Raw genomic sequence first — 16,826 nt, forward strand, 5'->3', positions numbered from 1 at the left:
TCTGTATTGGCCTGCCTGTGGCAGTTAGAAAGGAAAGAGGAGGAAAAAAGAAAGGAAAGAGGAGATGAAAGTCAGCTAAGCTCTTTGGGACATGGGCTTTGATTAATTGCACTGATTGCTGTTCACAGGCTCCCCTGCTGTCTGTTCCTGCAAAGAACGGGGCCATCCCAGGGCCCCTGCATTCCAGGCCCATGTATGATGTGGGTCCCACTTCCCTTGATGCTGGCCTATATCATTATGATCCCATGCTCTCTCCATTTTCCAGCAACTTAACAGAATCCCTGATTTTCTTCCATTGTCAGAGCTGTTGGGGATTTATTCCCATTTGTTCAGTGTATGGTTATTTCAGTGGGATTTCCGGTGGGTGGGGCAGGGAGGACGATAAAATACACATGTTCAGTTCTTCCCTTCATGTAAAAAACATTTTCAGTAAACTGAGAATTTTAAAGTGTTGCAAACGGGAATCAGGTTGTGGAGCCAGTTTGTTCCTTTGAAACCATTACCTCCTTTAAAATAAAAAATCAGGGGATCCCTGGGTGGCACAGCAGCTTGGCCTGCCTTCGGCCCAGGGCGCGATCCTGGAGACCCGGGACCGAGTCCCACGTCGCGCTCCCTGCATGGAGCCTGCTTCTCCCTCTGCCTGTGTCTCTGCCTCTCTCTCTCTCTCTCTGTGTGACTATCATGAATTAAAAAAAAAAAAATCAATGAGAGAAGTGGTGAGAGAGAAATTATAGGCCTTTTGCATAGTGTTTTGCTTTCTTGTGGATAAACTTCCTTCCTTCTTTCAGATCTTGAATATCACTATGGGTGCTTCACGGCCCGCTCCTCGGCGGGGCCCAGTCAATATCATCTTTGCCGTCAGAGGTGCGCAGGGGTTTTTGAATGGTACAGAAGTGAGCCAGCTGCTCAGGAACTTGAGCGTGGTGGAGTTCAGTTTCTACCTGGGATACCCTGTGCTCCAGATCGCCGAACGTGAGTACTGCTCTCTCGCGAAGTGCTGGGAAAGTGGCCACAAGGGTTTTCATCGCTAGACCTCTTTTTTTCCACATGAAATATTTGGCTGAAGTCCAGGCTGTAAATCAGATAAAATTGGAGTTTCTCACAGTCAGTTCAGGGTGGGCCTCCAGGCCCCCTCCTCACCCACTAGCCTTGCTTTCTTACTGTCTTTTGAAAATAAAGGGCATTGTCAAAGACTACACCAGTCTGGGAAAGGTAAAACCAAAGGCACAGAGGACAGACCTGTGGTTTCCAGGGGTGACGGCTGGAAGAAAAGCTAGACTGCAGAGGAGTAGCAGAAGGCAATTTTTAGGGGCTGATGAGCCTGTTTTATATCTTTAATGTGGTGACGGTTATGCAACTTCGTGCATTTGTTAAAAGCCGTAAGACTGTACACCAGAAAGAGTAAATTTTACTACATGTACACATAAAACTAAAAAAAAAAAAAAAAAATAAGAATAATAAATGAAAACAAACAAAACCACTCTTCCTGGCTGAAGCAATTAGAATCACGGTGCAAATGGAGTGGGGTGAGGGTGGGGAAAACATTCGCTTCAAAAACCAGTAGATTCCAGGGTTGAAGTCAGGCCAAAAACCATCAAATTCTTTTTCAAAAGTGGAGCAGCCAAATGGTCTAATGACTTTTATGCATTTTAGTGTGCTGTTAATTAAATTAAAAAGAATAACTTATCAGATGCAAACGTAGGCAGGGATAAATATTGTTATTTACAAACAGCACCTTTTTGTTCTGTGCAGGTATGGATAAAATAATAAATGTGCTGGACAGCAGGGGTACCCTGGGACTGTCCCATGCAAGCTGGGACATAGGGTCATTTTACCCTGAGTCATTGCTGGGAATCCTAGGGCCCTGGGGAACACAGTGTGAAAACTCATTGCTCTGGAACAATGAGATTTCAAGGGGAGCTTGCGAACAGGCAGGCAGGCTTTCTATGAAGCAGTGTCTGTCCCACGGTGTCACTCAAGACTTTTACTTTTTTTTCTTCGTCTTTCTCCTGGAGACACTTGTGCTCAGAAACTGCATATTGTCCATGACTTCACACCAGTCTGGCGTTTTGTTCTTACATACGTTTTATATCCATAAAAGATATAGGAATGGCATTGTAGTGTGACATACTGGATACTCCCTAGACTTACCTTCCTGATGGGTGCAAACGTGCTTTTACAGATTTCCCTCCTTTCCTTTTCCTTTTTATAGCCTTCCAGTACCCACAGCTAAACTTATCTCAGTTGTTGAAGTCCTCCTGGGTGAGAACAGGTATGTTTAACTTACATAATGTTTTGGGAACTGTAAGAATAAAGACATCTGTGCAGGCGTATTGAGCATGATACTGTCTTTCTTGTTTCTGAGTCCTAAATTCAGGGCATAATGTCCCTTAAATTCTTGGCAAAGAATGAATGAGAAGGGAATTCAGATCCAGCTGTGGGAATGTGTCCCACTGAGTTATGGCACAAAAAGGATTGGCTTTCTTTAAAATTCATACATCAAGTCCACGGGAAAGTCTAACAAGAATTAACAGTCTTCTGATCCAGAACAGGATGGGGTTCCAAAGCAAGGATCTCTCTCTCTTTTTTTTTTCCCCCTAAAAGCCATATTTGTTTGGTTTTATGAGGATGAATAAGGTAGCTCAGGGAGCAAATAAGGAGGTTTTTAAAAAAGTCTTGTGGACCTGGGTCAGATATTTATAGCTATGGCATTGCAGATAAAGGCTTTCTAACTGGGTAATAAAAGTGTAAGAGTTAGTTACACACTCACTGTGCCCAGTGTGTGAGCAGCACAGTAAGTAGCTGTCTGTGGGCTGGAAGCATGTGCCATGGTCATGATCATCATTTATGGCTTCGCATACCCTGCAGGTTCTCCTTCACATACAACATCCTGTGTAAAGGCTCTGCCTTTTTGCATGGTATGGTGGCCCCATTTTCCGGATGATTTTCATAGCACTTCAGAGACTTGTCCGTAGTCCTGTCTCAGAACGGTCTCTGGCTAATACGCACGGGGTTTTTTTTCTGATGATATGCTGACAAGCCCATTATCTGTTTGATAATCTTGTTTACAGCAGATGTTTTAAGACAGGCACCCTTATCTTGGGTCAGTTTATGAGTCTGAGTCTTGAGTCAAGATAAGATATGAACTCAAACCATTTCCAAAAATTTGGACAGAAGTGTGGATTAAATGTTGGCTCCTGTGTGGGAGTTCTTAGCTACAAAGCTTCTATGCTGCTGAGTTCCTGGGACTTCTTGCCACCAGTCTGTGTAATAGAGCTTAGAACTGTAAATAAGACCCCTGAACGGCACTTCCTGGCTCCCCATGACCCCGTTCATGTTTGCTTTTTCTCCTCTTAATGCCTCCTCCTGAAGGACTGGCAGTTTATAGGAATCCTGTGTTAATTTCTCCTCTACATGCACTCATTTTTCCTCCACTGCTAACTTGTTTTGGGGCCTGCATGTTTTGTTTTGTAAATGTAGTTCTCCTGGGCGTCGTTGAGAAGCAGCTCCAGAATGAAGTGTTTCAGGCTGAGATGGAGCGCAAGCTGGCCCAGCTGCTCAGTGAGGTGTCCACCCGAAGGCGGATGTGGAGAAGGGCCACCATTGCTGCTGGGAACAGTGTGGTGCAGGTATCCTAAGAAGGCCAAGGGAGGAGGGAAGGAGGGGCAGAGAGTTGTCTGAAAACACGCTGTATTTTCTTTTTCTTTGAAAGATTTTTAAATTTCTTTATTCATGAGAGACAGAGGGGCACAGAGGGACAGAGATATAGGCAGGGGGAGAAGCAGGCTCCTTGCAGAGAGCCTGATATGGGACTCGATCCCTGGACTCTGGGATCAATCACTGAGCCACCCAGGCGTCCCAAAACATGCTGTATTTTCATGCAAATGGAAAATGCCATGAGAAGATTCTAATTTAGACTGATGGCTATATCAGGTAGCAAGTGAATGTGGTATCATTTGAGTTCGACTAGTGTCTAGACAAATAGACCCATGGGGAGCACAGCAAAAAAATTGTGTCACTGGGTTGCCATGCCATCAAGATGACCTTATTTTTTGGAGTAGTTTTTTAATTACCAAAACTATAGCCAGTTTCATGCAGTGGTAAGTATTATTAGTAGCATCATAGCCATAAATCATCCAGCTGGAAGAGACCTTAAGAGACAGGAGAGAGGAGAATTTTGTGCCCTCTATCCTAGTACTTCATCCTCCCTGCCTCCTGCCAACCCTGGTTGTTTCTTTCTTTTTTTTTCTTTTTTTTTTTAAGATTTTTAAAAAATTTATTCATGAGAGACACAGAGAGAGGCAGAGAAACAGGCAGAGGGAGAAGCAGGCTCCATGCAGGGAGACCAATGTGGGACTCGATCCTGGGTCTCCATTATCAGGCCTTGGGCTGAAGGCGGCGCTAAACCACTGAGTCACTCGGGCTGCCCTGGTTGTTTCATATTACCCAGTTTCCTCCACTTTTTGTTGTTTTAATTGAGGTAAAATTGATATATAACATCATATTAGTTTCAAGTGTACAAGATAATGATTTGATATTTGCATCCACTCCAAAGTGACTACCACAGTAAGTCTAGTTACCAACCTTCACAGAGTCTGTTTTGTAAACTAGCAAGATTAGGAACAAAAGATTCATTTGAATGGAAAAGTCACTTACTAAAACTGCACATGCTCACAGAGAGTTGGAGGTTTGGGCTGTTATTTATTCCCATCTCAATGTGAATTATGTTATTTTGGACTTTTTTCTTGATTGACCGCTAACTTACAGAGCTTGAAAAATGGGATATTTAGAGCTATGGCGTTGCTGATGCAAGCTAGCAGGATGAAACCCGAAGTGCAGGGGCAGAGAGGTGGGTGGTTGAGAGGTATCAGAGAGAAAGATGCAGAACTGACCTAGTGGATAGTGGTGGTGGTTTGCCTTAGCTGGCATCATTGTCCTGTGATCCCCTTACCAAGTTTTCTCTGTAAGAATGGCTCTTGATTCCCTCTTCCAAACTAGTTCCTTTGCCAGTTGTAGTATAAAGAAAATTTTAAACACTAATAAAAAATTACAAGTAACATTAAATAAGCATAAAACAAAGAAGAAATTAAAATGACTTGTGAAAGTCTTGCCTTATTTAGCAAGCCTGGCTTCAGAGATTTCAAGGTCAGGGTGGAGGTTAATTTATGCACATAAAACAGTTATAGAGCACCATAAAACTACATAATGAAGTGTTCCGTTAGTTGTGGAAGCTCCCTCAGGTGGGGATGTAAGGTTTGTGGAAATTAACCAAGGCATTCCAGCTGGTGGTGCCATCTGATGGGTTGCATATGGACTGTGCCCTACATCTCTTCCCCCTTAGAGTGTGACCCAGTGTGGAGGTGTAGACAAGAATTCATGTACAATGGTGTAGGATTCTTCATCAAAATATAATCTGTACAAGTGAAAGTATTAAAACAACCTAAATGTCCAGCAGTTGAAGAATGAATCAATATAGTGAATTTTTAGATGTTGGAATGTTATGTAGCCATTGTCATTTAAAAAAATATTGAGGGGCACCTGGGTGGCCCAGTCAATTAAATGTTTGACTCTTGATTTCAGCTCAAGTCATGATCCCAGGGGTGTGAGGTCAGGCTCCAAGCTGGGTATGGAGCCTGCTTATGATTCTCTTTCCGACTCCTCCCTGCCCCACCCCTTTCTCTTAAAAATAAAAATTGAGTGACATATTGAGTGATATAATGAATAGAGATTACCAAGAAATGGATGCACTGCCATTCAAATATTAATATGAAACCTATGAAATAAATAATGGAAATATGCCAAAATGTTTATAATAATTTACTTGATTGAACTTCAGGTGATTTTCATTTTATTTTTTATACACTCTGTGTGTTTTTCAAAATTTCTCCAATAAGCATATAATTTGTACAATGAACATGTGATTTTAATCAGAAAGTAACTTTTAAAATGAAATTGAAAATGTTGCCCAAAATGATGACTTTATTCTACTATGGTTGTATGGATTCCAGATATGAATCTGATAAGAAGTCATCTAAAAAGGATGCTAGAATTAGATTTTATTGACTGTTCCTTTCTGATTGGACAAGTTTGTAGAATCTTTAATTACATACCCAAATATATGGGGACCTGGTTTCTGCAAGATGAAACTATTTCTAAAATATATCAGAACTTTTCAGTGTAATAAACATTCACATAGTCCTTTGATAGTAGTATTCCATTCTAAGGGCTAATAAAAAATTAATGACTACAGCTCAGTTTTGGGAGGGAGTAGGTGGTTAGGGAATAGAAGTGGTCAGGAAATTAGCCTAGAAATAGCAAACAAAGGGTGGGATAGATGAGCCCTTCTCAGGATGGGAGGTATAAAGAACAGATTCTCTAGAGATGAGAGTTTGGACCTGTGTTGATAAGGATCTTTATAAATAATCTGGAAGAAGGCATTCACAGTGAAATCATGAAATTGTTGATTTGCCAAAAGTTTCCAGTGGTGAAGGAGGAGTCCAGCAGCCATGTCCAAAACACGGGGCAGTATTACAGTTCTGTACACGTGGCTAGAAAAGTAGCAACTGCATTTTGCTAGTGGCAAATGTAGAGACCAAAAATTCAAATTGCTTGTACAAAATAGAGGGTTTAGACTCATTTTTGGTATTTCCCCAGAACATCAGTCTTGCATTTTGCTGGAGTTACAAGGGACAGTAAAATTGTGGCATATTATTAGAGAAAGAACAGCAAAATAGAAATGTGTATTTATCTAAAACTGTGATACAGCAAGTGTACCAGATTCTGAAGTCCTAATGTTAAAGGACTACCTATAACACCAGAGAGACCTCAACTTGGGACAAAGTACTATTTGACCTAGGAGATTGTGAATTTATGCACAACTTTGCAGCTTGATTGAGAGATAATTAACATATGACCCCATATAGGTTTAAAGTACACAATGTGATGATTTGATATATGTATTTTTACATATATCAAATAAATATCACATATTTTTACGTATTGCAAAGTGATTACCACCACAAGATTAATTAACACATCCATTACTCACATAGTTGTCTTTTTTGTGGATGTGGTGAGAATTTTTAAGATCTACGCTCTCAGCACCTCTCAGGTATATAATACAGTCTTGTTAACTACGGTCACTATGCTGTCTGTATGTTAGATCTCTAGAACTTATTCATCTTAATTCATACCCTTTGACCACCATCATCCATTTCTCCCATCCCCTGCCCCTGGCAGCTACCATCTATTCTCTATTTTTGAGTTTGGCTTTTTTAGATTCCACAGATAAGTGAGATCATACAATATTTGTCTTTCTCTGTCTGACTTGTTTTGCTTTGCATAATGCCCTCCTAGGTCTATCCATGTGGTTCCAATGGCAGGATTTCCTTCTTTCTTATGACCAAATAATATTCCATATGTGTGTGTGCACGTGTGTGTATCACATTCCATCTTCTCTATCCATTCGTCCATAGGTGGACACTTAGGTGGCTTCCATGTCTTAGCAGTTATAAATAATGCTGCAGTGAACAGGGGAGTGCAGATATCTTCTCAAGATATAGTGGATTTTATTTCCTTTGGGTATATACCCAGAAGTGGGATTCCTTGATCACATGGTAGTTCCATTTAAAATTTTTTAAGGAATTTTCATACTGTTTTCCACGATGCCTGTACCAATTTACATTCCCACCAGTCATGCACAAGGGTCCCCTTTTCTCCATGTTCTTACCAGCACCCATCTCTTATCTTTATGATGATAGGCATTCGAACAGGTGTGAAGTGATACCTCACTGTTGTTTTGATTTACATTTCTCTGATGATTAGTGGGGTTGACCTTTTCATATATCTGTTGGCCATTTGTATACCTTTTTTGGAAAAATGTCTATTCAGATCTTATGCCCACTTTTAGAGAGTTTGGGTTTGTTTTTGTTTGTTTTGTTTTTTGTTTTGTTTTTGCTATTGAGTTTTATGAGTTCCTTATATATTTTGGATATTAACTCCTCATCAGGTATATGATTTGTGCATATTTTCTCCCATTCCATAGGTTGCCTTTTCAGTTTGTTGAATCTTTCTTTTGCTGTGCAGAAGCTTTTACGTTTAATATAGTCCATGTTTTTATTTTTGCTTTGTTGCTTGTGCTTTGAGTGTTATATCCAGAAAATCATTGCTAAGACAAATGTCAAGGAGCCTTTCCCTTAAGTTTTCTTCTAAGAGTTTCATGGTTTCAAGTCTTACATTTAAATTTTTCCATTGGAGTTATTTTTTGTGAGTGATATAAGATGGGGCCCAGTTTCATTCTTTTGGTTGTGAATATACAGTTTTTCCAACACGATTTATTGGAGAGACTATCTTTTCCCTGTTGGGTATTCTTGGCTCCTAGGTCACCAGGGTCTTCTCTGGTTCCATATGAATATTAGGATTGTTTTCCTATTTCTGAAATGCCATTGGAATTTTAATGGCTACAGAGGGCTATAGATGACATCTATAGATGGCTTTGGATAGTATGGACATTTTTTTAAAAAAAGATTTTAAAAATTTATTTATTTGAGAGAGAGAGAGCACAAGAGGTGGAGAGGCAGAGGGAGAAGGAGAAATAGATTCATGGCTGAGCAGGAAGGCCAATGTGGGGCTCCATCCCAGGGCCCTGGGATCATGATGTGAGCCAAAGGCCAATGCTTAACTGACTGAGCCACCCAGGTACCCCAGGGTAGTATGAACTTTTAGCAATATTAATTCTTCCAGACCATGAACACGGGGTATCTTTCCATTTATTTGTGTCTTCAGTTTCTTTCATCAATGTCTTAAAGTTTTTAGTGTGCAGATCTTCTAATTCCTGGTTAAATTTATCCTAAGTATTTATTATTATTATTATTATTATTATTATTTAAAAATTTTATTTATTCATGAGAAACACAGAGAGAGAGGCAGAGACACAGGTTGAGAGAGAAGCAGGCTCCATGCAGGGAGCCAGAAGCGGGATTTGATCCTGGGACTCCAGGATCACGCCCTGGGCCAAAGGCAGGTGCTTAACCGCTGAGCCACCAAGTGTCCCTATTTTATTATTTTTGATGCTATTGTGAATGGGACTGTTTAAATTTTTTTTTTTTGCAAATACTTCCTTATTAGTATATAGATAGCGTTGGGAGCACCTGAGTGGCTCAGTTCGTTGGTCTGACTCTTGATTTCAGCTCAAGTCTTTTTTTTTTTTTTTAAGATTTTATTTACTTATTGATGAGCGACATACACACACACACACACACACAGAGGCAGAGACACAGGTAGAGGGAGAAGCAGGCCCCATGCAGGGAGCCCGATGTGGGACTCAATCCTGGGACTCCAGGATCATGCCCTGGGCTGAAGGCAGTCGCTAAACTGCTGAGCCACCCAGGGATCCCTCAGCTCAGGTCTTGATTTCCGGCCCCACGTTGGGCTTTGCACTGGGCATGGAAGCTACTTAAAAAACAAAACAAACACAAAAAACCACCAAACACAACAGATTTTAATATATTAATTTTGTATCCTGTAACTTTATTGAATTCATTTATTTTAACAGTATTTTTGTCGAGCCTTTAGGGTTTTCTATACGTAATATGTCGTATGCAAATGGTAACAGATTCTACTTTTTCTTTTCTCTTTTTTTTTTTTTCCTTTTTCCTTTGGATGCCTTTTCTTTCTTTTTCTTGCCTGACTGCACTGGCTAGGACTCTAGTACTGTACTGAACAAGAGTGATGAGAATGGGCACTCTTGTCTTGTTTCTGATCTTACAGGAAAAACTTTCAGCCTTTCACAACTGAGTATGTTAGCTCTGGGTTTGTCATATATGGCCTTTACTATGTTGATATATTTTCCTTCCCCACTCAGTTCGTTGAGAGGTTATATGATGAGTGGAAATTGAATTTTATCAAATACTTTTCCTACATCTGTTGAGATGATCATATGATTTTTGTCTTTCATTTATCAATGCAATATGTCATACTTGCTGATTTGCATATGTTAAGCCATCCTTGTATCTCAAAGATGAATCCCACTTGATCATGTTGCATGATCTTTTTTTTTTTTAAGATTGTATTTATTTATTTGAGAGAGAAAAAGCATGAGTGCAAGTGAGGGAAGGAGCAGAGGTGGGGAGAGAGAGAGAGAGAGAGAGAGAGAGAGAGAATCCACAGCAGACACGGCGCTGAGCACAGAGCCTGACATGGGGCTTGATCTCACAACTCTGAGATTATGACCTGAGCCGAAACCAAGAGTCAGATGCTGAACCAACTGAGCCACCCAGGTGCCCCATATTGCATGGTCTTTTTAATGTACTGTTGCATTTGGTTTGCTAGTATTTTGTTGAGAATTTTTGCATCTAATTCATCTGAGATATTGGTCTGTAGTTTTCTTTTTTTTGTAGTGTCCTTAGTGGACTTTGGCATCATGGTAATGATGGTCTCATAAAATGAGTTTGAGAATGTTCCCTTCTCTTGATTGTTTTGGAAAATTTTGAGAAGGATTAGTATTAATTCTTTGAATGTTTGGTAGAATTCATCAGTGAAACCATCTGGTCCTGGGCTTTTTTTGTTGGGAAGTTTTTGATTACTGATTCAGTCTACTTAATCCTTATTGATCGATTCACATTTTCTGTTTCTTCATGATTCAGTCTCAGTGGGTTGTGTATTTCCAGGAATTTATCCATTGCTTCTAGGTTATCTGATTTGTTGGTGTGTAATTTTTCAGAATATTCTCTTATGATCCTTTGTATTTCTGTTATATGTTGTAGTGTCTCCTCTTTCACTTAACACTTTCATTTGAGTCTGCTTTCTTTTTTGTTAGTCTAGCTAAAGATTTGTCAAATTTGTTTATCTTTTCAAAAAGCCAACTCTTAGTTTTATTAATTTTTCCTATTCTCTGTCTTACTTATTTCCACTCTAGTCTTTATTATTTTCTCCCTTCTGCTAACTTTGGGGTTAGGTTTTTCTTTTTGTCTCCTAGTTCCTTGAGGTGTAAAGTTAGGTTTGTGTGTGTGTGTGTGTTTTTTTTCTTTTCTTTCTTTTTTTTTTTTTTTTTTTTTTTAAGATTTATTGGCTTTGGGGCAGCCCGGGTAGCTCAGCGGTTTAGTGCTGCCTTCATCCTGGGGCCTGATCCTGGAGACCCGGATCGAGTCCCACGTCGGGCTCCCTGCATGGAGTCTGCTTCTCCCTCTGCCTGTGTCTCTGCCTCTCTCTCTCTCTCTCTCTCTCTCTCTCTCTCTCTGTGTCTCTCATGAATAAATAAATAAAATCTTAAAGAAAAAAGATTTATTGACTTTTTTCAGAGAGAGCATGTGCATTTACTAGAGGAATGAGGAGTAGAGGGAGAGGGAATCTTAAGCAGACTCCCTACTGAGTGTGGAGCCTGATGTGGGGCTCAGTCCCACAACCTTGAGATTATGAGCTGAGCCAAAATCAAGATTCAGACACTTAAGGGATTGAATCACCCAGATACCCAAGTTTTTTATTTGAGATTTTTCTTTTTTCTTGATGCATGCATTTATAGCTATAAAATTTCCTCTTATAACTGTTTTTGCTACATCCCAAAAGTTTTGAGAAGTTGTATTTCTGTTTTCATTTGTCTTGATATATTTTTTAAATTTCCCTTTTGATTTCTTCCTTAATCTATTGATGTTTTCAGGAATGTGCTGTTTAATTTCCATGTTTTTGTGAAATTTCCAGCTTTTCTCCTATTATTGATTGTAGTTTTATACCATTGTGGTCAGAAAGGATACTTGATATAATTTCTATCTTCTTGAATTTGTTGAAACTGTTTTGTGGCCCAACATATACTGTATCTTAGAGAGTGTTCCACATGTGCTTGAAAAGAATGTGTATTCTGTTGATTGGATGGAATGTTCTGTAAATGTCAGGTTCCTTTAGTCTATAGTGTTGCTCAAATATACGCTTGCCTTACTGATTCTCTGTCTCTGTGATCCATGCATTGTTGAGAGTGAGGTATTAAAGCATTTATGAGATTTATCATCCTGAGAGCAGTGGTTCTCAAGTGGCAGTGGTTTTTGTGCCCTCCCCTCCCCACTCCCCACATGTGTACATTTGACAATGTCTGGTGACATTTTTGGTTGTCACAACTGGTGAGGGAAGGGGTGGCTGTTGGTACTGGCATCTTATGATTGGAAGACAGTGATGTTGCTGCTAAATATCCTACAATACTTGGGATAGCCCTCCCCTCTCCCCTGCCCCATTGAACCAAAATGGTAGAGGTGCCAAGGTTGAGAAACCTTGCCCTAAAAAAAGAAAAAGTCCTGATTAGATTCAAGATGAGATTGGATAGAAGCAGTGATCGTTTCTTAGAATCGGTGATGTACCTAACCCTTATGATTCATGTTGGGAGGACAACAGTGTTCTCCCATGATATGCTGGAGCTAATTGGTAGCAATTCTAGACTGCCTGGACCTGGCAACCCTGTGTTCTCTGTATCCTACTTGCCTATTTGTCTTATGGAAGACTGAGCAGATGAAGCACGTCTGTTATCCCATATAGAGTAACTTTCATTTTAATTGTCCCTCTTCCCACCAAGAGAGCATCGTGGGGATTCTGGGATCCAGAATGGATCCAGAATGGTGTTCTGGATGGTGTAACAAGCTCATTATGAGGGTTGGAATGAATCCTGAATAACACAGTCAAGATTGAGTACCTTGAGACAGGGCATCTGGAAATAAGAGCTTTGAAAATGCTAATGGTTTCTATTATCTTTCAGATGGTAAACGTGTCAAGGCTGGAGGGAGATGACAATCCTGTGCAGCTCATCTACTTTGTGGAGGATCAAGATGGAGAAAGACTCAGTGCAGTCAAGTCTTCAGATCTGATTAACAAGATAGATATCCAGAGAGCAGCCATTATCTTGGGTTATCGAATTCAAGGCGCTGTTGCCCAACGTAAGTGTGTGAGGCATAGACCCTAAGTAGTGTCTGTGCTATGCTGAGATCAAAAGCCAGTTTTGTTTTGTTTTGTTTTGTTTTTTCGGACAATGAAATCTGAATTTAAAGCATGCTTAGGTGCACAGAGTAGATTTATGTGTTCGACCCTTAATATTTCTTACGTGGGCACTTGTATAAAATGTCGGTTGTTAAAATTCACTTGCCAAAGTCTTTCTTCCATTTCAGCTGCTTTGTGCTTGTAGCTGTTTTCCTACCCAGCATTTTGTGTCGGTTAGAGTGAGTTCTAGTAGCTAAAGTTAACTGTCATATTTTTTCCCCTACTTCTGTACTATTCCTCTTTTTAAAAATCTTGTCTTACGTAAAAGAACTTGTTTTCTCTGTATTTATTCCAAAATCGTGTCTGTCATATTTTGAATGTTGGTGGGGACAGTTAGTCACACAGGAAGCTGGGAGGTGCCCTCTGCATTTATTGGCTTCCTGCTGAGTTTTTTAACACAAAGAAGTCCTTGATCCTCACCCTTTTCAGTGCTGTTTCTCTCCCTCCCCATCCTCACAGTACTTCATAGTTTAGAAAGAGGTATTTGGATATTTCTGTATTATTGTTGGAAGATACTTGGCTCCTGCCCCCGGCAGTGGTTGCTCTCAGTGCCTTATTTTTCAACTCCCAGATTTTGGGTATTGAAAATTAAGAAAAAGGAGAGTCACAGAAGAGTGTATTTCTCTAAATGTTCCTTTGTGAATCAGACTGCTATTTTAATGGGGATGTTTTTGCTTATGAGCCAGAGAGCAGTCCTGTAGGAGCTTGGTGATACTTGCTCCCAACACTAAAGGGATAAGTAAGTGTTTAGAAGGGAATTGAGCATCAGAGAATATTGAAAAATTCTTTATAGAGAAAACACATAAGATGTAAAGGCACCTTTAAAAAACGACAGCTTCATGGTTATTCTTGGTAATGGAAGATTCTTTGTGAAATCTGTACTTGTCCCTGGAAACTAAGCGGGGTGAGGGCCCATGGGCACACTTTGTCTCATTCACAGATGATGGTGGGGGAGAGCTTAAGCAAATAATCTGTTGATGGTTTGCTAGTATTTGAGATATGATTGCATCTCAGTATGTTGTTTCAAATCAGTGCATACTTATGTCTTCACCTGGGACATTTCTGGTTGTAGGAGAGGTGCCTCCCAGTCCAGCTAAGCACTTCCCCTCTGAAAGAAGATGGATTGCAATAGGGTATAGGCATCTTTCAAGCTACTTCCCTCTTCTTTTTTTTTTTTTTCCCCCCCTCTCTTCTTTGTACCTCTCTTTCCTTAGTTTCCTGCTAAAAACCACCGGGTAAGGATCCTGGGGTTGGGAGCCTTCTCGGCCAACATCAGGCTCAGCCCCCATGCAGCTGTGGATCCTGGTAGCAGGGCCCTGTTTGGCCCATTTGTGCCTCTCCTAGGGTGTTACTAGGTTAGAACTAAGAACAGCATACAGTTGTCTCCCCAGCTCCTCACTTTGACTCTGTCACTCCTCATGAACTGTCAGTTGTTTTCATGCAAAATGAACTAATATATAGACTCTGTTCAGGCCAGATTTAAAAATAAGATTAACACCTTGCCCCTTTTCTATTTCCTGCATGGTCCCTGCTGTGTCATTTGTGCTTCCTTCATAGTGCTTATGCCTTAGAGTGCTTGTTCCCTCCCTTTTCAGTCTCCCAGAGGCCTGAGCCCTCTCTTAAACCAGCACCAAGGATCTTTTTGTTCTTACATCTTTGAGCAGAAACATTTAGATCCCATAGTGTGTGTGAACCATTATGGAATATGAAAAGAGCCTAAAACTTAGCCTCCTGCTTCTGAAGACTGAACTGCATTTGAAAAGACAAGACTTAGAGTCATGACCATGTTAATGAGCAAAGTAGTACAGCATATCAAGATGACACATTTATGTAATAAAATACATTTTAAAATAGTAAGGTACCGTTTGCAAGGCAAAGGTACCCAGAACAAAAGAACTTATACGAGGAGGCCACTAGCCTTGTTATGGAGCAGTTTTAATGAAGTGATCATGACAGATGAGAAGGTTGGGCAGAGGGGAGGGGATGTTTTGGGTTGGGGTATCTGGTCATTGGAACCTGAACTTTAAGAGGAGCTGAGTCCTTTGAGAAGATGAGTGCAGAATGAAGAGGATGAGGGCCCAGGGCCGGGAGGTGAGATTAGGGAAAAGAGCTAGTGACAGAAGTGAAGACAGAGTGGCTGAGACATATTCATCCAAGGCCATGCAAGATGGGAGTCGGTGGCAGTGTTTGGGGTGGGCAGGAGGGTGGGGAGTAGCAGATTCAGAGTAAGGAAGTTGGATATAATATAATTTTAAAACTGACACCTGGTACCTTAAGTCTTATTTCAGGGGGTTTAGAGAGAGATGCACAGGTAAGGAAACTAAGACAGTGCTTGCAGACTACTTTCTGGGATTTCTGATTTTTAGTATGGAAGCGTTCCTGCATTGAGATTAGGGTGGTGCTGATAGAAGTCAGGAGACCTGGAATTAACCTAGCTCTGCCATCAGATGAGCCATGTTCATTTAGACATGTCACATATGTCACCATGGTCCGTAATGCATTGAGGATGTAGCATTCTATGTTGTGTTTGTTTTACTGCGTCACGTTTCTGGTCGCCAGGAGATCACAGCCTCTGACCAGTTGTCTTGACCTGAAATGACAGGGATGTCCCAGGCTTCTCATCGAAGAAGGCACAGAAGGGCTGTCCAGTAAATGAGTGCAGAGGAATTAGTGAACAGCCTGTCTTCTTTGTCTGCAGCCTTGGACAGAGTGAAGAGGCCGTCCCCAGCGTCCCAGAGCAACAACCTCTGGGTCATTGTCGGGGTGGTCATTCCAGTGTTGGTGGTAATGGTGATTGTCATCATCCTCTACTGGAAACTCTGCCGCACGGACAAGTTAGACTTCCAACCTGACACGGTGGCCAACATCCAGCAGCGTCAGAAGGTAAGAGCTTAATTCCCCAGCCGGCACACAGGCAGACTTACGGGCTGGAGTTAGGCGGAGTTCAGGCTCTTGATACTGAAAGACGGGAGACAGAGCTCATAGGGACATTTTCTGGCTTTAATGGTGGTATCTCTTTGCCTCATGTTTGCTTACTGGAACCATGATTCTTCTGTAGTATTAATTATATGCCAAGAAGATGAAGTTGTATCAGGGCTTAGCAATGTTATGAGTTCTGAGTTCTGTGATTTTATTTATAAGATGATTAGTTCAAAGATCACATCCATTTTTGTATGAATTCTGATCTATTTTAACCCTGGATGTTTTCCAAGAACAGGAGCCAAGGGAGGTTTTATCAGATTTGTGTGTCTATTTCTTTCATACACAACTCCACTCGACGGCTCCTTTATTTTCCATCCACCATGTTGGAAACCCACTATCCACTTTTTTTTTTTTCCCCACTATCCACTTTGATCAAGACCACTTAATCATTGAGAAATGATACTATATGCCTTAAACATTTTAACTTAAATATATGAGTAGGTCTGTATTCACCAATCTTTCAATGTACTGAGTCTTTTTAAAAAATATATTTTATTTTTTGAACAGTTGGTTTACTTGAGAAGATTCTGTGTGGTGTTGTAAGAAACAACACACCTAGGAGTGCCTAGGTGGCTCAGGTGGTTAAACGACCGACTTGATTTAGGCTCAGGTCATGATCTCAGGGTCATGAGACCAAGTTTCCACATTGGGCTCTGTACTGAGCCCCGAGCCTGCTTGTAACTCTCTCTCCTTCTCGAAAATAAAAACTAAAGTTAAAAGAATTAAAAGAGAAACAACACCTATAATGCATCAGCTGCAGTTTCCAGTTTGGGTTTCTTTAGAGAAGAGCAAGCAACCTGAGTATAAAATTCTTCAGATTTTTTCCAGTACCC

The 16,826-nt window shown here is 40.7% G+C and overlaps 1 protein-coding gene across 1 annotated transcript in view; it reads left to right on the forward strand.

Moving 5' to 3' along the window:
• Positions 1-16,826, forward strand: part of KIAA1549 (KIAA1549 ortholog) — a 138,333-nt gene that overhangs the window by 66,099 nt on the left and 55,408 nt on the right. The window contains exons 6-10 of the mRNA XM_072762919.1: positions 789-972; positions 2,213-2,272; positions 3,481-3,629; positions 12,734-12,911; positions 15,710-15,894. Of these exons, the coding sequence (XP_072619020.1) occupies positions 789-972; positions 2,213-2,272; positions 3,481-3,629; positions 12,734-12,911; positions 15,710-15,894 (756 nt within the window). The remainder of the gene's footprint in view (positions 1-788; positions 973-2,212; positions 2,273-3,480; positions 3,630-12,733; positions 12,912-15,709; positions 15,895-16,826) is intronic.

The sequence above is a fragment of the Vulpes vulpes genome, chromosome 7 (genome assembly GCF_048418805.1).
Source record: "Vulpes vulpes isolate BD-2025 chromosome 7, VulVul3, whole genome shotgun sequence".
Lineage (NCBI taxonomy): Eukaryota > Metazoa > Chordata > Mammalia > Carnivora > Canidae > Vulpes > Vulpes vulpes.